At 43.5% G+C, this 23,226-nt stretch overlaps 1 protein-coding gene across 2 annotated transcripts in view; it reads left to right on the forward strand.

Moving 5' to 3' along the window:
• usb1 (U6 snRNA biogenesis 1) overlaps positions 1 to 21,698 on the forward strand; it is a 40,235-nt gene extending 18,537 nt beyond the window's left edge. For both annotated transcript variants that reach the window (XM_072518425.1, XM_072518426.1), the window contains exons 3-7: positions 9,054 to 9,237; positions 10,476 to 10,529; positions 11,972 to 12,077; positions 15,492 to 15,572; positions 19,091 to 21,698. In XM_072518425.1, coding sequence (XP_072374526.1) covers positions 9,054 to 9,237; positions 10,476 to 10,529; positions 11,972 to 12,077; positions 15,492 to 15,572; positions 19,091 to 19,195 — 530 coding nt within the window. In that variant the 3' untranslated portion in view covers positions 19,196 to 21,698. The remainder of the gene's footprint in view (positions 1 to 9,053; positions 9,238 to 10,475; positions 10,530 to 11,971; positions 12,078 to 15,491; positions 15,573 to 19,090) is intronic.
• Positions 21,699 to 23,226: the final 1,528 nt, after the last annotated feature.

Below are 23,226 nucleotides of genomic sequence, written 5' to 3' on the forward strand. Positions count from 1 at the left end.
TGTAAACAAATGGGAGGGATTTTCTGCTCCGATTTTGGCAGGTGGGGTCGGGAGCAGAAAATCCAGCGAGAGGACCAACATGCGATTTACGCTGTGGTATTTCTTGTTATGATTATCCCTGCCACCTGCCAATGATGTAACGGGTGAATGCTGTGATCACCATTAAAATATATTAACATCTAGTTATCAGGCACCTACGCCCAATGAACTCCCCCCATTACATAATCTATTCACGTTGGGGTGAGGGCACACTATACGTGACGGCAGTACCGGGGTGGGGGGGCACCAGTGTGATGTTGTAGGGCCCGCCTCCTCAAATCTTTTCATCACCCCCCGCCGCTGTACCACTCTGCCCAAAAATTTGAAAATTCAGCTCAAAATGTATTGTGATGCCAGTACAAAGTCTGAAAGAAAAGAAGGAAGTTCGATTTACATACAGTATTGTCACACCCTCAGGTTCTTCCAAGGTGCTTCAGTGCAATCAGATTGCCATTGAAGTGTAATCAGTGTTGATAGAATAGCAAATGTACCACAGTCAATCTGAGCAGACCAGGATCACTGATATCTTATTACTTATTGTTGGTATTGATTGACAAAGAAATGTTGGCTCGGCCAAGGGAAGACTGCATTTTGGTGTATCTTATTGTTTACGGACTGTGGACTCGTGCACATTGGGTAGCAGTGCGTTTCTCAGCTGAGCAAAAACAGTTTGTTGTGCAAATGGTCTTGGGTTTGTTTGTCATCATGAAAGATAAATATTCTGCACAATGAGAGTTTATTATTATGCATGTACCTGGAGTACTGATGCATTCTGATTAATCTGAGTACTTTCGCAATATCGGTATATAATAAAGTGACAAAGAAGATCAAAGTTCAATAAAATAGACGAGAGCTTTCTTTAATTCTACAAAAGCCTCAATAATAGGAAACAGCAAAAATATTTTTTCAGTGGCTTGTTTACAAAACTGTGTTTTTAACACAAATCCTGCATTATGTAGCATTTATCACAGAAACTTCTGTGACATTCCGAACCCCATGCAAAAATATTGATTGGATTTAACGGTAATCATTTCCCATAGTCAGTATCTGAATGAAAATACTATCAATAGAATGACGAGACATTCCAAAAGGGAAATGAGCAGGAACAGTCGGGAATTCACTTTCACTCCTAGCCAACCCTGAATGTAGTTGTTATGTGTTCGGACACCAACTGCAATGACCATTACCTTGGCTTTGCTAGCCTTGTATCTTACAATTGCTTTGTGACACATCCATATTTTGTTTTGGCTACATTCTGATCACATTGTTTTCCTATCAGATTGTTAATTTCAACTGCCTACTAATGAATTATCTTAATTGCATCAAAATTCATTTTTTAAACATCGCATATTGGTGTCTAGGTTTGATGAAATCTAAGTGTAATTCAATCATCATGAAGAAGATATTGCTTCAATGTGTACAATGTTATTTCAGTTTCATTTATCATATATACTCTATCAAATGATACAATGATTTTTTTTTAAATTCCAATTAAGGGCCAATTTTAGTGCGGCCAATCCACCTATCCTTCACATCTTTGGGTTGTGGGGGTCAGACCCAGGGAGAATGTGCAAACTCCACATGGACAGTGACCAGGGCCGGGTCAAACCCAAGTTCTCAGTACCGTGAGGCAACAGTGCTAACCACTGTGCCACCATGCCACCTGATAAAATGATTCTAATGTCCATTACCCTGATATTCATGTCGGATGAATTTTAAAATTAACCACCAAAATCTCTCCAGTATCGAAAAAGTACTTGTATTAATATGCAGATTAGATAGAGGTTGCTCAAGAAGTAATGCTGTAAAGTTACGATTGTTGAATTAATTTATACGTATTAATTTCAAACTATTAATGTCCAGGGTAGGTTTATTGACTAAATATTGCATGTTGAGCAGCTACTTTGACTCGCAGAGTTAACAGTTTTCCTGAAATCATTTTCTATTAAAAAGTAAAGTTACCATATTCCCAGATGACCATCGGCTGCTTTCCCCTTTGAGGGGGAGAGCTGACTGGTGATGATTTAACCTAAGGGTCATCACACTTCAGGCGAGGGGCAAGGTTGAGAAGGCGTGGCCTTCATGAATAACCTCAGCCGGTACAGGGAATTGAACCCGCGCTGTTGGCCTTGGTCTGCATCACGAACCAGCTGTCCAGCCAACTGAGCTGAACCCGACCCCTTGCCACTCAAAGATCAGACTTTCAAAGAATCTGAGTTTTGAAAGAATTATTGGATTTTAATGAGTGATGGAGTGATATTCTCATTTGTTGTACACACAAACTAAGTGTCTCCATTGAGAGACTTATACATTTCTCTTGTCTGATCTTTATTTTAAAAAAATTTAGAGTACCCAATTCATTTTTTCCCAATGGCAGGATGTTCTCTTTATTGCTTCTTGTTTTTTTTTTTATTAAATATTTTATTGAAAATTTTTGGTCAACCTGCTGCCTTCTTTTTCCCATTCCGTCTATCTTTCTGCGAGGTATTCGACGAACGGTTGCCACCGCCTGGTGAACCCTTGAGCCGACCCCCTTAGGACGAACTTAATCCGCTCTAGCTTTATAAACCCCGCCATGTCATTTATCCAGGTCTCCACCCCCGGGGGCTTGGCTTCTTTCCGCTTTAGCAATATCCTGCGCCGGGCTACTAGGGACGCAAATGCCAAAACATCGGCCTCTCTCGCCTCCTGCACTCCCGGCTCTTGTGCAACCCCAAATATAGCCAACCCCCAGCTTGGTTCGACCCGGACTCCTACTACTTTTGAAAGCACCTTTGTCACCCCCATCCAAAACCCCTGTAGTGCCGAGCATGACCAAAACATATGGGTATGATTCGCTGGGCTTCTCGAGCACCTCGCACACCTATCCTCCACCCCAAAAAATTTACTGAGCCGTGCTCCAGTCATATGTGCCCTGTGTAATACCTTAAACTGAATCAGGCTTAGCCTGGCACACAAGGACGACGTGTTTACCCTGCTTAGGGCATCTGCCCAAAGCCCCTCCTCGATCTCCTCCCCCAGCTCTTCTTCCCATTTCCCTTTTAGTTCATCTACCATAGTCTCCCCTTCGTCCCTCATTTCCCTATATATATCTGACACCTTACCATCCCCCACCCATGTCTTTGAGATCACTCTGTCCTGCACCTCTTGTGTCGGGAGCTGCGGGAATTCCCTCACCTGTTGCCTCGCAAAAGCCCTCAGTTGCATATACCTGAATGCATTCCCTTGGGGCAACCCATATTTCTCGGTCAGCGCTCCCAGACTCGCGAACTTCCCATCCACAAACAGATCTTTCAGTTGCTTTATTCCTGCTCTTTGCCACATTCCATATCCCCCATCCATTCCCCCCGGGGCAAACCTATGGTTGTTTCTTATCGGGGACCCCCCCAAGGCTCCAGTCTTTCCCCTATGCCGTCTCCACTGTCCCCAAATCTTCAGTGTAGCCACCACCACCGGGCTTGTGGTGTAGTTCCTCGGTGAGAACGGCAATGGGGCTGTCACCATAGCCTGTAGGCTAGTCCCCCTACAGGACGCCCTCTCTAATCTCTTCCACGCCGCTCCCTCCTCCTCTCCCATCCACTTACTCACCATTGAAATACTAGCGGCCCAATAATACTCACTTAGGCTCGGTAGTGCCAGCCCCCCCCCTATCCCTGCTACGCTGTAAGAATCCCTTCCTCACTCTCAGGGTCTTCCCGGCCCACACAAAACCCATGATGCTCTTTTCAATCCTTTTAAAAAAAGCCTTCGTGATCACCACCGGGAGGCACTGAAACACAAAGAGGAATCTCGGGAGGACCACCATCTTAACCGCCTGCACCCTCCCTGCCATTGACAGGGATACCATATCCCATCTCTTGAAATCCTCCTCCATCTGTTCCACCAACCGCGTTAAATTTAACCTATGCAATGTGCCCCAATTCTTAGCTATCTGGATCCCCAGGTAACGAAAGTCCCTTGTTACCTTCCTCAATGGTAGGTCCTCTATTTCTCTACTCTGCTCCCCTGGATGCACCACAAACAACTCACTTTTCCCCATGTTCAATTTATACCCTGAAAAATCCCCAAACTCCCCAAGTATCCGCATTATTTCTGGCATCCCCTCCGCCGGGTCCGCCACGTATAGTAGCAAATCGTCCGCATACAAAGATACCCGGTGCTTTTCTCCTCCCCTAAGTACTCCCCTCCACTTCTTGGAACCCGTCAACGCTATCGCCAGGGGCTCAATCGCCAGTGCAAACAATAATGGGGACAGAGGGCATCCCTGCCTTGTCCCTCTATGGAGCCGAAAATATGCAGATCCCCGTCCATTCGTGACCACGCTCGCCACTGGGGCCCTATACAACAGCTGCACCCATCTAACATACCCCTCTCCAAAACCAAATCTCCTCAACACCTCCCACAAATAATCCCACTCCACTCTATCAAATGCTTTCTCGGCATCCATCGCCACTACTATCTCCGTTTCTCCCTCTGGTGGGGCCATCATCATTACCCCTAACAACCTCCGTATATTCGTGTTCAGCTGTCTCCCCTTCACAAACCCAGTTTGGTCCTCGTGGACCACCCCCGGGACACATTCCTCTATTCTCATTGCCATTACCTTGGCCAGGACCTTGGCATCTACATTTAGGAGGGAAATAGGTCTATAGGACCCGCATTGTAGCGGGTCCTTTTCCTTCTTTAAGAGAAGCGATATCGTTGCTTCAGACATAGTCGGGGGCAGTTGTCCCCTTTCCTTTGCCTCATTAAAGGTCCTCGTCAGTACCGGGGCGAGCAAGTCCACATATTTTCTATAGAATTCGACTGGGAATCCATCCGGTCCCGGGGCCTTTCCCGCCTGCATGCTCCTAATTCCTTTCACCACTTCTTCTACCTCGATCTGTGCTCCCAGTCCCACCCTTTCCTGCTCTTCCACCTTGGGAAATTCCAGCCGATCCAAGAAGCCCATCATTCTCTCCCTCCCATCCGGGGGTTGAGCTTCATATAATTTTTTATAAAATGTCTTGAACACTCCATTCACTCTCTCCGCTCCCCGCTCCATCTCTCCTTCCTCATCCCTCACTCCCCCTATTTCCCTCGCTGCTCCCCTTTTCCTCAATTGGTGTGCCAGCAACCTGCTCGCCTTCTCCCCATATTCGTACTGTACACCCTGTGCCTTCCTCCATTGTGCCTCTGCAGTGCCTGTAGTCAGCAAGTCAAATTCTACATGTAGCCTTTGCCTTTCCCTGTACAGTCCCTCCTCCGGTGCTTCCGCATATTGTCTGTCCACCCTCAAAAGTTCTTGCAGCAACCGCTCCCGTTCCTTACTCTCCTGCTTCCCTTTATGTGCCCTTATTGATATCAGGTCCCCTCTAACCACCGCCTTCAACGCCTCCCAGACCACTCCCACCTGGACCTCCCCATTGTCATTGAGTTCCAAGTACTTTTCAATGCATCCCCTCACCCTTAGACACACCCCCTCATCCGCCATTAGTCCCATGTCCATTCTCCAGGGTGGGCGCCCTCCTGTTTCCTCCCCTATCTCCAAGTCCACCCAGTGTGGGGCGTGATCCGAAATGGCTATAGCCGTATACTCCGTTCCCCTCACCTTCGGGATCAATGCCCTACCCAGCACAAAAAAGTCTATTCGCGAGTAGACTTTATGGACATAGGAGAAAAACGAGAACTCCTTACTCCTAGGTCTGCTAAATCTCCACGGGTCTACACCTCCCATCTGCTCCATAAAATCTTTAAGTACCTTGGCTGCTGCCGGCCTCCTTCCAGTCCTGGACTTCGACCTATCCAGCCCTGGTTCCAACACCGTATTAAAATCTCCCCCCATTATCAGCTTTCCCATCTCTAGGTCCGGAATGCGTCCTAGCATCCGCCTCATAAAATTGGCATCATCCCAGTTCGGGGCATATACGTTTACCAAAACCACCGTCTCCCCCTGTAGTTTGCCACTCACCATCACGTATCTGCCCCCGTTATCCGCCACTATAGTCTTTGCCTCGAACATTACCCGCTTCCCCACTAATATAGCCACCCCCCTGTTTTTCGCATCTAGCCCCGAATGGAACACCTGCCCCACCCATCCTTTGCGTAGCCTAACCTGGTCTATCAGTTTCAGGTGCGTTTCCTGTAACATAACCACATCTGCCTTAAGTTTCTTAAGGTGTGCGAGTACCCGTGCCCTCTTTATCGGCCCGTTCAGCCCTCTCACGTTCCCCGTGATCAGCCGAGTTGGGGGGCTTCCTACCCCCCCCCCCTTGTCGATTAGCCATCACCTTTTTCCAGCTCCTCACCCGGTTCCCACGCAGCTGTATCTCCCCCAGGCGGTGCCCCCCCCGCCCATCCTCTCCCATACCAGCTCCCCCCTCTCCCCAGCAGCAGCAACCCAGTAATTCCCCCCTCCCACCCCCCCCCCCGCTAGATCCCCCGCTAGCGTAATTACTCCCCCCATGTTGCTCCCAGAAGTCAGCAAACTCTGGCTGACCTCGGCTTCCCCCCGTGACCTCGGCTCGCACCGTGCGACGCCCCCTCCTTCCTGCTTCTCTATTCCCGCCATGATTATCATAGCGCGGGAACCAAGCCCGCGCTTCTCCCTTGGCCCCGCCCCCAATGGCCAACGCCCCATCTCCTCCACCTCCCCTCCTCCCCCCATCACCACCTGTGGGAGAGAGAAAAGTTACCACATCGCAGGATTAGTACATAAAACCCCTCTTTGCCCCCCACATTCGCCCCACCACTTTGTTCGAACGTTCTTTTTAATAACCCGCTCATTCCAGTTTTTCTTCCACAATAAAAGTCCACGCTTCATCTGCCGTCTCAAAGTAGTGGTGCCTCCCTCGATATGTGACCCACAGTCTTGCCGGTTGCAGCATTCCAAATTTTATCTTCTTTTTATGAAGCACCGCCTTGGCCCGATTAAAGCTCGCCCTCCTTCTCGCCACCTCCGCACTCCAGTCTTGATAAACGCGGATCACCGCGTTCTCCCATTTACTGCTCCGAGTTTTCTTCGCCCATCTAAGGACCATTTCTCTATCCTTAAAACGGAGGAATCTCACCACTATGGCTCTGGGAATTTCTCCTGCTCTCGGTCCTCGCGCCATCACTCGGTATGCTCCCTCCACCTCCAACGGACCCGCCGGGGCCTCCGCTCCCATTAACGAGTGCAGCATCGTGCTCACATATGCCCCGACGTCCGCTCCCTCCACACCTTCAGGAAGACCAAGAATCCTCAGGTTGTTCCTCCTTGCGTTGTTTTCCAGTGCCTCCAACCTTTCCACACATCGTTTCTGATGTGCCTCCTGCGTCTCCGTCTTCACCACCAGGCCCTGTATATCGTCCTCATTCTCGGCTGCCTTTGCCTTCATGACCCAAAGCTCCCGCTCCTGGGTCTTTTGTTCCTCCTTTAGTCCTTCGATCGCCTGTAGTATCGGGGCCAACAGCTCTTTCTTCATTTCCTTTTTGAGCTCTTCCACACAGCATTTCAAGAACTCTTGTTGTTCAGGGCCCCATGTTAAACTGCCACCTTCCGACGCCATCTTGGTTTTTGCTTGCCTTCCTTGCCGCTGTTCTAAAGGATCCACTGCAATCTGGCCACTCTCTCCTCCTTTTTCCATCCGTATCCAGGGGGGATTCCCTTCTGGTTTACCACACAGTGTTTTTAGCCGTCAAAATTGCCGTTGGGGCTCCTATCAAGAGCCCAAAAGTCCGTTTCACAGGGAGCTGCCGAAACGTGCGACTCAGCTGGTCATCGCCGCACCCGGAAGTCCCTTTATTGCTTCTTGTTAAGTTGTTGCTGTATCTAATTTTAACCACTGGTAGGGGCTGTAACAAATGCCTTGTATTAGCTTGATGATAAATCTTTAAAGTTAACGGAGAAGGAAAGGACCTTTGTGCAGAAGAATACAACCGTCTTTTCAGAATTTTATAAAATGTCAATTTTATCACTGCTGAGGCCCTTGAAGAATATTTTCCTCCCTGTTATGTAGCTTGCATGATCTCAGTTATTGAAATTCCTCTCTTGTGCTTCCATTGAAAACCGTGAGATGTGTAAATTCAGAATTGGTTAGACTAGAAGACAGCCCCCTCATGGCCCATGTTACAGTTTGTTCCGCAAATGCTTTGAGAGAAAGAGAATTTATTTGAAGGGCTCCACTGGCAGCAGTCAAACTTGTGGTTTAAATAAGTTGAAATAAATCTTTGGTAGAGGAATCATTTTTATTTTAAACGAAAATCTTATGAGCATGCTTGAATGGATTCCTAGTAGCAATGCTCCCATTGATGACTCTTTGGTACTTAACTCTCCACAAGCTTTGTTTCTTCAAACAGGGGATCCACCCTCGAGAACCTACTTGAAGGTTGACCCCAAAACAGCCTTGTTCCCCTCTGCTTGGCATAACAGTATTTGTGGGTCTTCTCTGAATCTCTCTAACTGATTCTGAGAGTCTGTGAGTTTGCATGCTTGCATGCAGCAAGGATAGTTGTCTCCTCTTTTGTGTCCAGGGGTTAAACTTGCATCTTACTTTAAGTCGGTTTTGACTTGGCCCCCTGCCCCTATGGCAACCAGGTCACATCAACTTGTCTTCAGGCAGATTTTGTAGCAGGTCACATCCCACTCCAAACTACTCGTATATCATGAATTAAAGGAGACGGTTTAAAACATATCCTCTTTATAAATTCCAGGGTTTGTTACTCTATGCACTAACTTCTTGATGTTGTTGTGGGGAAGGAACTGCATACTATACCAAGATACTGCCCAAAGAGAGAGAGAAACCTATGGGAACCATCTCACACACCTCTAACCAAACAGTACCAATTGCAAGTGCCTTTGGAACAAGAGATGCTGTGAGAAAAGTGTAAAATTATAAAAATATAGTCTCAACCAAGCAAAGGAGCTGGAAGTCAATGATTCCAATAGAAGCGAGAATCTGTGATTTAGTCATCATTGTCTGGTTTAACATATATTTTGTAAAGAGGTTGCATGACTCTGTTTTTAAAATCCATATTACCCTGGCTTCTTTCAGATTACCCTGAAGTGGAGTTTGTGGAACTTATTGATCTGCTGTTGACCCATTTGCAGATGCATAAGCTACCAATGGCTCGGCTAGCAGAGTTTCATATCAGTCTGTCACAGACTGTGGTGCTGCGCTATCATTGGATAAACATCTTTGTGGAGTCCTTAAAGGAAAAGATGACCTCCTTTGACAGGTAGGATTGAAGTTACTGTGTTATTGTAGCATAAATATATCGGTCTGAGGCAATGAATGAAATATATTTGATCTTTAGTAGTTACAACTGATTAATACAATAAACATATGGATATTAGCTAATTACATGGTTAAAATGTTTGTGTTACTTTTGGTACCTGGTATGATCTCTTCAGGTCGTCTCGTGGTAGGATGTGTTACCTCACTGCTGCAGGCCAGGTTCAATTTGTGGTCAGCGAATTACTTTACAAAACTATTTGAAACCTGAAAATGTAGTAGACAGTGAGGAGGATAGTAACAGACTTCAAAATGACATGAGCAGACTCGTGGAAAAGGCAGACAGGTGACAGATGAAACTTAACACCGAGAAATGTGAAGTAATTCATTTTCATAGGAAGAATGAGAATAGACTAAATGGTTCATAAGGGTGGGGGTGGGGGATTCAGGAACAGAGCAAAGGTGGTGTTTGTACACGTCTTTGAAGGTGGCAGGAAAAATTGAGATGGCTGTTCAAAAAGAACCTACAGGATCCTTGGCTTTATAAATAGAGACATAGAGTACAAAGAGTGTACTCTGTGAGCGGTTAGAATGTGGAACTCAACCGCAAAGAGTAACTGAAATGAATAGCATAGATATATTCAGGGGAAGCTAGTTAAACACATGAGGGAGGAATGAATCGAAGGATATATTAATTGAGTTAGATGAAGATGGGTGACAGTTGCTATGGAGCCTAAACATTGTCATGGGCTCATTGGGCCAAATAGCCAATTTCTTACTGTAACTACTATGTAAGTTATGCTTAACTGTGATTTTACTAAAAAAGTGAACTGGGTACATACTAGATTGGAAAAATTTATGAGTTATAGGAAAGAGCAGGGGAATGGGACTAAATGAATAGCTCTACCAAAGGGCTAGCACAGGCACAGTGGGTTAAATGGTAGCCTCTTGTACTGTATCATTCTATGATTCCCTTGTGTTTTTCCATTCTTCATCTCTTTATGACCGCAGGAGAGCTAATCTCTATATGCTTAGAACTTTCATGCAGCAATGTATGAATTTCTAAAGCTAGACTAAAGTATCCAAATTGGAAAATGCTGTAAGAACTTCCATTTATAAAGCGTCTTTCATAACCTTGAGTCCCAGAAAACTTTACAGCCGATTAAACACTTTAGTTATGTAGTCACTGTTGTAATATAGTTTAATAACATTCGTGTATGGAATTTCTCCATTATACTGCAGGTTCTACTGTGTTTCAGATAAAGTGAAGATCTACATTAATCAAGAGAAGACCAGGTACAAGGACCTATTATGACAGTTATTATGGCTGCACTATGCACAAACTGCTCCCAGGAGTGCTTTTGAAACTGAAAAACCACAGAAGTCTTTGAGATTTGTTAAAATAACTAAGCCCCATCACCAGTGATTGCACCAGATTCTTTGGAGTCTTTTATTCTGAAGAGCTGTCCTTCTGATAAACAATTCCCGATAAGAATGAAATAACTCCAACTGAGAAATGTCTTGTAGTTGAATAACATTAATGCAGGGAATACATCTGAGGCTGCCTCTGTCTTCCTCTGTCAAATAAACTTCTATTATGATGTGACTTGTACAGCACTCTTCAAGAACCCTGGAATAAAATTGCACAGGATTGCCTGTGATCTGTTACAAAGGGCAGTGACTTTTGTCATGTGATTGTAATTTCTAAACAGTAAAAATAACTCCTCCACTCTTGCTCGTTAGCTGCCTTCTTTTTCACTCACTGATAATTCTGACTCCTCATTGTTCTAATTCTGACAAGGCATTTGTTTTTTAAACTCAAAATTGGTTGAAAGAAAAACTCTTAATACTTAACAGCTTGTATCCAACCATTAATCTGAGTTTCTTGCACTTAGACTTTGTTAATGGGAATGCTAAAGTCTAATATGGCTGCCCTTGACTATATCCCTGACGCACTGTAATCCATTTGGGGTGTTCTCAATAATAGATTAACCATATGAATTATGGCCCTGCTTTTTCAGCATTTCAAAGTGATGTTTTAAAAAATTCTTTAATGGGATATGGGCGTCGCTGGCTAGGTCAGTATTTTTATTGCCCAACCCTTGAGAAGGGGGTGATGAGCCACCTTCTTGATCCTTGTGGCATAGGTACATCCACAGTACTGTTATAGAACATAGAACAGTACAGCACAGTACAGGCCCTTCAACCCATGTAGCTAAGTTTCCATGGTTAAAAATATAGAATTGAGCCAACCAATTTTGTTTATGATCCATGTGCGTACCTGAGAACAGGATGGCAAATTCTTCTGTTTGTCATCATTGCAAAATGAGTCAGGCGTCCTGAGAGATAGTGAGGAACTAGTCTGTGGTAGCTGCTGATTCTGAAGGATTATGAGATTGTAATGATGCCGGCTAACTTTGAATTTACTGAAATAGCCCTTCCCTGCTCTAGTAGCCAGGTGTTCATATTACAAGCCAGTGTCAGGGTTGCAGTGATACAGCAGATCACAACAACTAAACTCAATTGAAGCTAGACTCCTCAAGAGATTGCATGCAAGACTGAAGTTTGGATATGGTTTGGGGGTTATGACCACCAGTTAATGGGAGATCTGTAGCAACCGTGGGTTTTTCCTATCCTATCACGTGACAGAAAGGGCCAGTAATGAAAGGCTTTTTATTTTGATCCTTCAATAGGCTCCACCAATATTGTTTCATTAAGTTTTTCTAATTCTTACACAGGACCTTCGTTGCTTTAGAGGTTTCAGCTGGCAGCTGTTATTTACAGGAAATTGTCAACGAGGTGGATAAATCTATGAAGGAGTTCGATCTGAAAACTTACTATAAGGTTCGACCCCTTTATAATCTAAGCTGTGTCTCGGAGTACATCACCAATGATCTATTATACAACACATTAACTACTTTGCAAGATTTTTGGCATTTTAGAACCACATTTCATAAGTTTTATTGCTTTGAAATTTGTACAGCTTAAAATTTTAGGATACTGGGTGGCATGGTGGCACAGTGGTTAGCACTGCTGCCTCACAGCGCTGAGGGCCTGGGTTCGATACCGGCCCCAGGTCGCAGTCCGTGTGAAGTTTGCACATTCTCTCTGTATCTGTGCGGGTCTCACCTCCACAACCCAAATATGTGCAGAGCAGCACAGTAGCACAGCGGGTAGCACAGTAGCTTCACAGCTCCAGGGTCCCAGGTTTGATTCTGCACGTTCTCCCCGTGTCTGCATGGGTTTCCTCCGGGTGCTCCTGATTCCTCCCACAGTCCAATGGTGTCGAGGTTAGGTGGACTGGCCATGATGAAATTGACCCCTAGGTTAGGTGGGGCTGTGGGGATAGGATGGGGGAGTCTGCCTAGGTAGGGTGCTCTTTCAGAGGGTGCAGACTCAATGGGCCGAATGGCCTCCTTCCGCACTGTAGGTAAAAACCCACGCAAACACTGGTTGAAAGTGCAAACTCCACAGTCATCCAAGACCAGAATTGAACCCGGTTCCCTGGCCCTGTGAGGCAGCAGTGCTAACCACTGTGCTGCTGTATGAATCAGATGCATACATATACTGGTTTCAATGTTCTGCTGTATAAATTCATGTGATGTGGGTGTCGCTGGCTGGGTCAGCATTGTTACCCTTGAACTGAGTGGCTTGCTGGGTCATTTCAGAGGGCATTTAAGAGTCAACCACATTGCTGTGGGTCTGGAGTTACATATAGGCCAGACCGGGTGAGGATGTCAAATGTCCTTAAAGGGCATTAGTGAACCCAGATGGGTTTTTATGACAATCGACAATGGTTTCTTTATCATTGTTAGACTTTTAACTCCAGTTTTTGTTGATTGATTTCAAATGGCACCATCTGCTGTGGTGGGATTTGAACCCTAGAGCATTGCCCTGGGTGTCTAGATTACTAGTCAAGTGACAATATCACTGCACCACTGACTCTCCTAATTTAGTTACATTAAGGTGATGAGATGATGCAATAGGTTAGCACAATGTCCTTTCACTTCTGGAATCTTGAATTCACAAGATTGTACGACCACAAATGAGAAATGTCATTCAACCTAAATTCTTTCATTCTCAAAGATCCTTCCCCCATTGTAGAACTTAATTGTTTCTTAAATTATTCCTGGATTTTTTTCCCCTCTATTTTTCTACATGGAAGTTAACCACAACAACTTGCATTTTAATTGTGCATCCCACTATGTAGCTTGGGCCTTAACAAAGGGAAAGGGCCCAAGCTACATAGTGGGATGCACGGTGGCACAGTGGTTAGCACTGCTGCCTCATAGTGCCATGGACCCGGGTTCAATTCTGACCTTGGATGACTGTGTGGAGTTTGCACTTTCAACCCATGTCTGCGTGGGTTTTTAGAACAATCTTTATTGTCACAAGTAGGCTTACATTAACACTGCAAGGAAGTGACTGTGACTGTGAAAAGCCCCTAGTTGCCACACTCCGGCGCCTATTCGGGTACACACAGGGAGAATTCAGAATGTCCAAATTACCTAACAGCATGTCTTTTGAGACTTGTGGGAGGAAACAGGAGCACCCGGATGAAACCCACGCAGACACAGGGAGAATATGCAGACACCGCACAGACAGTGACCCAAGCCAGGAATCGAACCTGGGACCCTGGAACTGTGAAGCAACAGTGCTACCCACTGTGCTACCATGCTGCCCCTCCGGGTGTGTCGATTTTCTCCCACAGTCCAAGGATGTGCAGGTTAGGTGGATTGGCCATGATAAATTGCCCCTTAGTGATTATGTATGTGCAGGTTAGGGGGTGGGTTTACGGGGATAAGGTGGGGAGTATGTCTAGGTAGGGTGCTCTTTCAGAAGGTCGGAGCAGACTCGATGAGCCAATTGACCTCCTGCACTGAAGGAATTTTATGATCTATGTTGTACTTCACAGGAATGTAATTGAACAAACAAATGACTCAGCCAAAGAAGGTAATAAAATATTAGGGGTGACAAAATGTTTGATCAAAGAGGTAAGTTTTAAAGAGGATTGAAAGTGGAGAAACAGAGTCCATTTTATGTATTCATTCAACATGTTTTGTATACGTCTGTAAGATCACCCCTCAGACACCTTTTCAGGTGTGTTCCTCCAGTTTTTCCTCATATCTGAGACATTTTTCATTGGAGTCAGCCGTTCTTTTTCGGCATCATCCTCCAGCACTCAATATCTTCTGCTGTGTTTCAGCAGCAAGAAGTGAACTTGACATCCAAGGTGTTAGCTGACCAGGGCGCCACACATTTTGATCACAATTTCCTCTGACTCTTAGCTATATGGTTGATTTATTGGTATTGAAATTCTGACTGCTGGGATAAACCTACAAGGGCTAACTCTTTGTGGATTAAGCTAGTCCAGTCTCAGCTATTTGGCACAAATTAACAATTTCTGAGGCATGTGGAAACTAGTTGCTAGTTGAGGCATATTTTGAGAAAAAGTTACCTTTTATCTGATACAAGCACCGGACTGTATCTGCTCATAATGATAAACAGTTTTTTCCTGATGCTGATACCTTCATTGTTGTAAGCACAAAAGATTCACTAAGGATGTAACATGAAAAGTCATGGTATTAGCCTAATTTTGCAGTGTAGTTATTGTGACTGTTTTCTCCAAGTCTTCTCGTTGTAGAATGCTTTGCCTTTTCTTCTGGTTTGTTTGTGCAGTAAACCCCACCTGAATTATCCCATGAGTGCCAAATTCTTACCATGTGATAATTACTCATTTTGGAAGTACAATGGTTGCAGTGCATTATATGACTAACATGCAGATATTTTTGGTGGACTCCGTAAAACGCGCAACAGACCAGATATAGAACAATTATAATCTAACAATTCTAGAATAACAGAACAGACTTACTTTTTATAAATTTAGAGCTCCCAATTATTTTTTCCAATTAAGGGGCAATTTAGCGTGGCCAATCCACCTAACCTGTACATCTTTGGGTTGTTGGGTGAAACCCACACAGACACGGGGAGAATGTGCAAACTCCACACAGACAGTGACCCAGAACGCGCCGCAAGGCAGCAGTGCTAACCACTGTGCCACCATGCCGCCCACACGACAGAACGGAATTGAGGGCCTAACCAGCATCTACAGAATCCATCAATGAAAAGCACTTGAGTCTTACGCTTGTCTCAAACACATCAAATTCTGCTTTTGTAAATAATGTAAAGGAAGTTCTGACTTCACGTAGTAGTGCTGTATACTCATGTGTATAATAATTATCTCTTGAATTTTGACAGAAACCTTCCTTTCACATTAGTGTGGCCTGGTGTTTGGGGGATGTTACTGCTGAACTTGAAAAACACCAACAGGAGCTGCAGGTAAGTACTGAAGTACAAGAACATAAAACAGCATCAAATGTCAAAATTAAATTATTTACCAACAGGTGACTTAAAGTCAGCATCAGAATAAAACTCAAAGCTCCAGATTACCACAGCAAACTTGTGTTACTTTTATTGAATTCAATTTTAAAGCTTATCTTCAAAGCCAGTTGTTTCTGTCTTGATGAGGGGTTCAATCTTATCAATGATTGAAAATACATTGGAATAGGGTGGCACGTGGTGCAGTGGTTAGCACTGGGACTACAGCGCTGAGGACCCAGGTCCGAATTCCGGCCCTGGGTCACTGTCCGTGTGGAGTTTGCACATTTTCCCCGTGTCTGCGTGGGTTTCACCCCCACAACCCAAAGATGTGCAAGGTAGGTGGATTGAACACGCTAAACTGTCCAGTGCTTCTGACCTTTTAATGTGATTCTTTGAAAAAATTCTAAATTTGACCTGCTGAACCATCAAATCTGCATTGGTGGTTGAGATTTTGTTTCCACTGGTATTTTTTTGCGCCAGGGCATAGCTGTGAATAAATAACAGACTATTAAAGTCTAAATAATATCTGCTCTTGGCGAATGTCTCGCATGTATTCTGTGCCACACCAGAAGATAAGAAATTGGAGCAGGAGAAGGGCAAAATACCTCTCGAACCTGCACTGCCACTCTGTCACATATTGGCTGATCTTTGACTTCAATTCCAGTTTCCCACTCAATCCCCATATCTCTTAATTCCTCTAAAGCCTGAAAAGACTATCTGCCTCAGCCTTGAATATACACAACTGTACAGAATTCAGTGAGGGATGGGTGCAAACTCTGCACGTTAGTTTTGTCAATACATTATTGTTATTGGTCAAATTTATGTTTCATTTTTAGACAGTCTTTCAGCAGGGAAATATCAGTGCTTAAGTTGGAAATGTTTCTTAATTGGAAATGTTTGAAGTGTTGAATCAATATGAGAGCCTTAGTAATGTATTGTAATGTCACAGTTCCTACTCCTCCCATAAGGTGGCGTTGACTAGCTTGCATTACACTGACAGCAATTTTGTACAAGAATAGATATCGCTTATGAAATGAGCTGGTAGTTTCATGCTGTTAGTAGTTCAGTTATGAAAGTTATTCCCATAGAGGGTTCATGCACCTTGGATCGTTGAGATTGTATTTTATTTATCTTTTCCAGAGAGCTCTTTGATTGCAGAAATCATAGAATTATCATTACATTTTGTTTAAGCTTTGAATGCTGATAATTGGCTTGGAGAACGTGCTTCTAGCGAAGTGAGAGAATGTAACAAGCTTCTTGATAAATTCACTGATTTTGGGGGGGGGGGGGTAATATTTCAATGTCAGCTGCCACTACCTGTCAAAATGCCAGACTCAGTAACTCCAGCAAACCTTTGTCAGCACTTCTAATTAAAATGAAATGCATGAATGAATAGTATTGAAGAAAAGCATATTAAGTTAATTAATTTACAACAGTTTCTTCTGCTAATTGGGTATTGATGGTGGAAGCTCTTTTAATTTTCTATGATGAGAAGACGTGACTGGCAGAAAACAGTGGTTTGAATAAAACATTTTACGTTTTAGACAGACAGCTATTTCCAAAAGACACAGAATCTTTTTGTATTGCTTTTCCTTTTGCCACTAAAGTTTCCCCTCCTTTTGAAGTCTGGACTAAGGTACCATAGGCAGCAGTTGGCCTCTAGCACTTTACTCAAGTGGCAAGACTTCATACATGAGCTTTGATGGCAAGGTGTTTGGCTACAAGGGTGCACCACACTTGAGGTTAATGCTACTCTCATCTAATATCTAGCCTGCTACTTACACAGCAAGTATTACCGGACAGTGCTGAGTACTAGTTCATTTTCCCTGTCCTATCCCAGCAAGCTTACTGAGACCAAGGACAAACTAGTGATTGAAATCGGGGCTTGTGAGGTTGGGAGGAGGAGTTTTACAAGAGGAGGTTGGGAGGAGGAGTTTTACAAGAGGCATTGGACGGGAGGAGCTGGAGACTTTGGGGGGGGGGGGGGGGGGTACAACTTTGGGGTATCATGTACGGTACTCTCTTAGAGGCTGGATGGCGTTGGTTGGGGGGGGGGTGGGTGGGTGGAGAGCCGTGTAGATTAAAGGTGACTACGGGTAATCCCTGATTCCTTTTTGTCATTTGTTTATGTAAACAGGCGGGTTGAGGTTTGGGGGTTGGTGGGTGGATGGGATCGTTGTTATTATGGGGATTGACATATCTGGTTGATTATTGTTTATTGTTGATGGGTGTAAATGTGGGATAAAACGTGAAAAAGGAGGAGAATAAAAAGAAAAAAAGAAATCGGGGCTTGTGTGAACCAAGTTACACTTTCTATGGTATAAAAGCAGAAAATGTTGGAAATATTCCGCAGGTCTGGTAGCATCTGTGGAAAGGGAAACCGAGTTAATGTTTCAGGTCTAAGACTTTTCATTGGAACCTTCATCAGGTTGTAGAACCTGTTTTTTCAAGCTTAAAAAAAAGTTCTCTTATACTTGATCTGTTGCAAGGGAGGTAAAATAATCTTTTGTTGTGCATGTTGTTGATGCTATTTCATTGGACAGCAATGGTGTTCTTGGTTTGGGTAAGGAGCCATACCTGTAGATATCCCACCCTATAGCACCGAGAAAGAAATGGGGTATTTTCCACATCCAACCTCTTCTTTCCATGTGTCAATGACCCTATCTTGGACTTTACCCTATCCATTGAATCCACTGAAAATGTTTCCATATATGCACTCTGTTATTGTTATCAAAGGTTATTGAGAAACCCTAATAACTCACAGTATAACTGGAGTATTGGCGATAATTCCGTGGACCACACCTCAAAAGATTTAAAGCCCTATAAAAGGAGGTTTGTCCACCTTCAGCTGAGGAGAGGCTGGAAAAGTTAGGGCTGTTCTCCTTGGAACAGTGCAAGCTAAGAGGTGACCTGCTAGAGGTTTTCATGATGATGGCAGGTTTTAATAGAGTGGCTAGAGAAAGATTATTCCCTGTGGCAAGTTGGTCATTAACTAAAGGCCATAGATTTCAAATCATTGATGAAAGATTTAGAGGGGAGTTGAAGAGAACTTTTTTCACTCCGTGTTTCAGGATCTTGATGCGGTGAAAAGGTGCGGAAACTTCCATAAATAATTTAAAAGGGGAATTGAACAGATACTTGAGGATGAAGAGCTTGCAGGGTTTCGGACAGAGGGTGAGGATATGGGATTGAGGAGACCAGCACAGACACAACAAGCTAATGGGCAGCTTCCTGTGCTGTAAGTGCCTATGATTATATAAAAACGACAAATGTTCTTTTATTCTTGTGTCCAAAAATATAAAAATTGCTGGGAATACAATGCGGGAGAAATTTGTGAACCAATTATTTCACCATTATGAAGAATTGAAGTCTTTTATCAATTTTGTTAATGTTTTCAAAATCCTATCAGCATGTGATAGTGCATCAGACCTGATGTTGTCTCGAAATTTCATACTGCATGTCGATGTTGTTTGCAGGCTATAGTGGATAGATTTGAAAACGGCGCCAGAATCCTCCGAATGTTTGCAGATCAAGTGCGGTGCAAAACTGGAAACAAGATTTTCTCCTTTCCACTGCGATAGCAGCAGCTGCTCTTTTTTTGAGGACTCAACTACAACTCAAGCCAGGAGTAGGACCGAGCAACCTTGGAAAGAGGCCCATTCTTTCTCCGCTATCTGCTGCAGTTAGGGTGAGGCAGCACAACCTCGTGCCTGTAATGAATCATGCATTAAGGCTAATTCATCATTGCAGTGAACAATTTCTTTTTCAGAATAAGGACACTGTACTTTTTAAATGGAAAAGGATTTAAAGTATGAAAATAGGAACTTTACATCCAACGAGAGTGACTTTTGAAATCCTAGTTCTACATGGTGGATGTGCAGCAGCAAAACTTTTGCCACCTTAGTGGGATAACTGAGCCTGTCACATCACAGTACGTTTACTACATGGGACCAAGAAGGCAGCCGCCCACCACCTTTTCGAGGGCAACTAGGATTAGCCACTAAATCCTGGCATTGCTAGCGATGCCCATGTCACCAGAAATAATTTTCAAAAGTCAACAAGATAGTTGAACTTTACAACTTGTTTCTATTTTTTCCCATTTTTATTTATTTCTGGCTTTTGTTTCACAACTTAATTTTGGGATTTTAATATTGAACAAAACACAAACTATTAAGGGTTTGGAGCTGCAGTCTTTTCAATGTTGTTTTTGCATATTTTTATTGGTGTCACAAGTCAGCTTACATTAACACTTCAGTGAAGTTATTGTGAAAATCCCTATCATCGCCACACTCCGGCGCCTTTTCGGGTACACAGAGGAAGAATTCAGAATGTCCAATTCACCTAACAACTCATCTTTTGGATGGAAACCGGAGCATCCGGTGGAAACCCACGCAGGCACTGGGTGAATGGGCAGACTCCGCACAGACAGTAACCCAAGCCGTGAATTGAACCCGGGTCCCTGGCATTGTGAAGCAACAGTGCTAGCTACTGTGCCACCCGGTATTTTACAATGTTAAGACATTTTTAATGAGGTTTTGTTTCTGCAATGCCACGCAACTTGGCACACCCATAAACAGTTTAAATACACTTTTTCTCCTGTTTTAACTTTGTCGTTTTTTTTCTCTCCCAATCAAATCTTTCTTTCCCCCTCTCACTAACTTATTCATTTATGATTCACCCTTTTATTGGTCACTCTGTTTATTGTTTCATCAGCTGAAGAGAGACTGCTCTGGTATTAGATCTGTCTTTGCCAATCTGTGGCACCGAGAGTTTTCAGGGTTAAGAAATTCAACTCACTGGGCACACTCCAGCAGATTCTGGCTCAATGTTCCCGTTGTTACTTTTAAATAATTGTATTTTGACAGAAATAGAGCACTTTTATTTTAATAGAAATGGGATTGAGGAAATGTATCTTTCCAGAAAATGTGTTTCACTTACTGATAATGTATGCAATCAGACAAATGGGGCATGCATCGCCTGGCATGATTACAAATTCCTGTATGGTTTGCAGTACAGTAGATTTGTTGCTTGGTCATCTGATTGTTTGAAGTCACACGGTTAGATTACATGGAAAAACACAAGCAATTTTAGCTTGTGTCTGGAAATGAGGTTTTGGTTACCTCATCACTTTATTGCTAGAAACCCTGTTGTCTTGAATAGAACAACTCCAGTATAACGGCTACATTAGATATACTTTTAAAGTTTTGAAAATGGGAGGATGTTTAAAGGAAAACTGTTAACTAGTCTCAAGGGTTCTAAATTTGCTATCGCAGAACTAGAAATTTCAGAAGGAAGTGGGACCATTCTTAAATTTGTAAGTGATACAAAAATGATCATGGGAATTCTTAATTTAGACCAAGGCAATAGGTTGCAAGGATACTTCGATAAATTACCCACGTATGCAGATATTTAATGAGGGTAAGTGTAGTGTCATTTCTTGTAGAGCTAGGAAGCTATGGGTGTGCTAACAACAGGAAGGGGTATGCATTAAAGTTGGCGATCAAGAAATAAACTTGCAGTTGATCACTCATTAAAAGCGTACAAGCAACAAGAGGCTGTTCAGATTGTGTTGGTGGAGCCATGGGGTCCAGTGGAACAGGATGTACTCCGGGACAGTGCTGGTGTGTCAGGGATGCAGTCTGGGAGTTGCTTGTGAGCATGACTATTTGAGGCTGTTACTTTACTCATCCTTTGGACAGTTCTCCCAATATTGGCACAAGTTCCCAGCTATCAGTGAGGTTGACTTGTGCCTACCTGTAACAGTTTGATACAACTGAGTGGTTTGCTAGGGCAGGTAAGAATCAACTATATTCTTGAGTCTGTAGACACATGTAGGCCAGACTGGGAAAGAATGGCAGGTTTCCTTTGCTGCAGGACATGGTGAATCAGTGTGTTTTATCATAATCCAATTGTTTCATTTCTGATCACCATTACTGATGTTAGCTTCTTATTCCAAACTGCCATGGTAAAATTTGAATTTGAGCCTCCGTGTTAGTTCAGTCTTTCAGATCCAGCAACATTGATACTGTACCCAGGATGACCAAAACTGTATGATTGCAAATAAAATAAATATTTAAGTATGAATCAGATTTATTAAGAATATTTTGTGCTTTGGCTGGGAACTTTGAGCACAGTGATAGATTTGAATAGTATTGAGTGGATGATTTCAATGAAATCAACAGGAATGGAGTTCACCTATCTGGTTACAGGAGGGGGGGTTCGCGACAGGAACTTTCTGGTTTAATGTAGGACAATATGTGAAAGCATAAAATGCTTGTACCGTGCATACATCGATCTTTAGCATTTTGCTGGCCAGTCGGTCTTCGGGTTGCCTAGCCAATTAGCTGACCTTGATTTGCAGTTGCTGCCACCTTAAATGGTTGGCTTATGCCTCAAGACTATAGTGGTAACTCTCGAGTCAGAAGTTTGTGGTTTCGAGCTTCATGCTGGAGATTTGAGGCCTAAATCTAGTTCGGTGCTAGTTTGAAGGCGTGCAATAGAGAGTGCAGTCATTAAACTCATTTTCTACCTCTCCGGTAGCCTTCAGGGATCACCTAGTACCCTTCCAAGGAGAGAGACTAGTTCTTCAAGGTGTCCTGGCCAATATTTATCCCTCAATATCACAAAATAAATGATCTGCTCACTGTCACAACTATGTGGGAGCATGCAGTGTGCAAATTGGCTGCTGTATTTCCTACATTAGAACAGCGAACACCTTTATGGAAGGGTGGGGGCTACTTCATTAGCTTTAAAGGGTTGTGATGTCCTGAGGCTATGAGAAAGAGCTACAAACGCAGGTCTTTTTTGCAGAAGTATACCAAGTGAAATAATTAAACGGTGCTTGAAATTAACGATGTACGGAGAAGAGTGACAAGATTGTGTTTTAAGTATTATCGTGTGTTATATATTTAGGCTTAAATAGCCATAAAGCAGGTTTGATATTAATTTGTTTTATTACAGCAAGAGTTTGTTTATTCATAGGTTTCATGTCATGGGTGAAATGAATAACACAATTTGTCCTGGGTCTGTTGGCACTCCCAACGATATTTAGCACTTCAAGCTGCAGGAGAATGAGATCTGTATATTACTTCCCTTTCATGGGACATGTAAATGTGGTTAATTTGCACACCATTCTCATTTCCCCATAGTCTGAACCACTCAAACTCCCAGGTGAAGACGTTAGTGGGAAATGGGCATTTCACAAGTTTGTACTGGTCTTACTGTGACTGGCTTCTGTGAGCATGGAATGAGTTGAAGAACAGAGGCAGATATGAAACGTCAGCTGAGATTAGAGAAAAATATACTGGATGCAATATACAGACAATAAAAACCACAATTTATTAAAAACTTTTGATTTAGGTCATACTATCTAAAATGTTCAGTAGATATTTCTTTCTATTTGCCGGTACCTAAAACTGACTTTAGTCAACCATCTTTCACAGGAGCATAATCAGAACAAATTTAATACTGACCGAAAGATGATTTTTGGCTAGTAAGACGTGACTAGGATGAAACAGTGGAGTTAGTTTGAGGGAAGGGGATTCTTAAATGTTTTGACCGCTCTCTACTCCTGTAGGAGGTAAATCCCAGAGATTAGAGCCTTGACAGCTGA

This window comes from Scyliorhinus torazame, chromosome 10 (assembly GCF_047496885.1).
Source record: "Scyliorhinus torazame isolate Kashiwa2021f chromosome 10, sScyTor2.1, whole genome shotgun sequence".
Classification (NCBI taxonomy): Eukaryota; Metazoa; Chordata; class Chondrichthyes; order Carcharhiniformes; family Scyliorhinidae; genus Scyliorhinus; species Scyliorhinus torazame.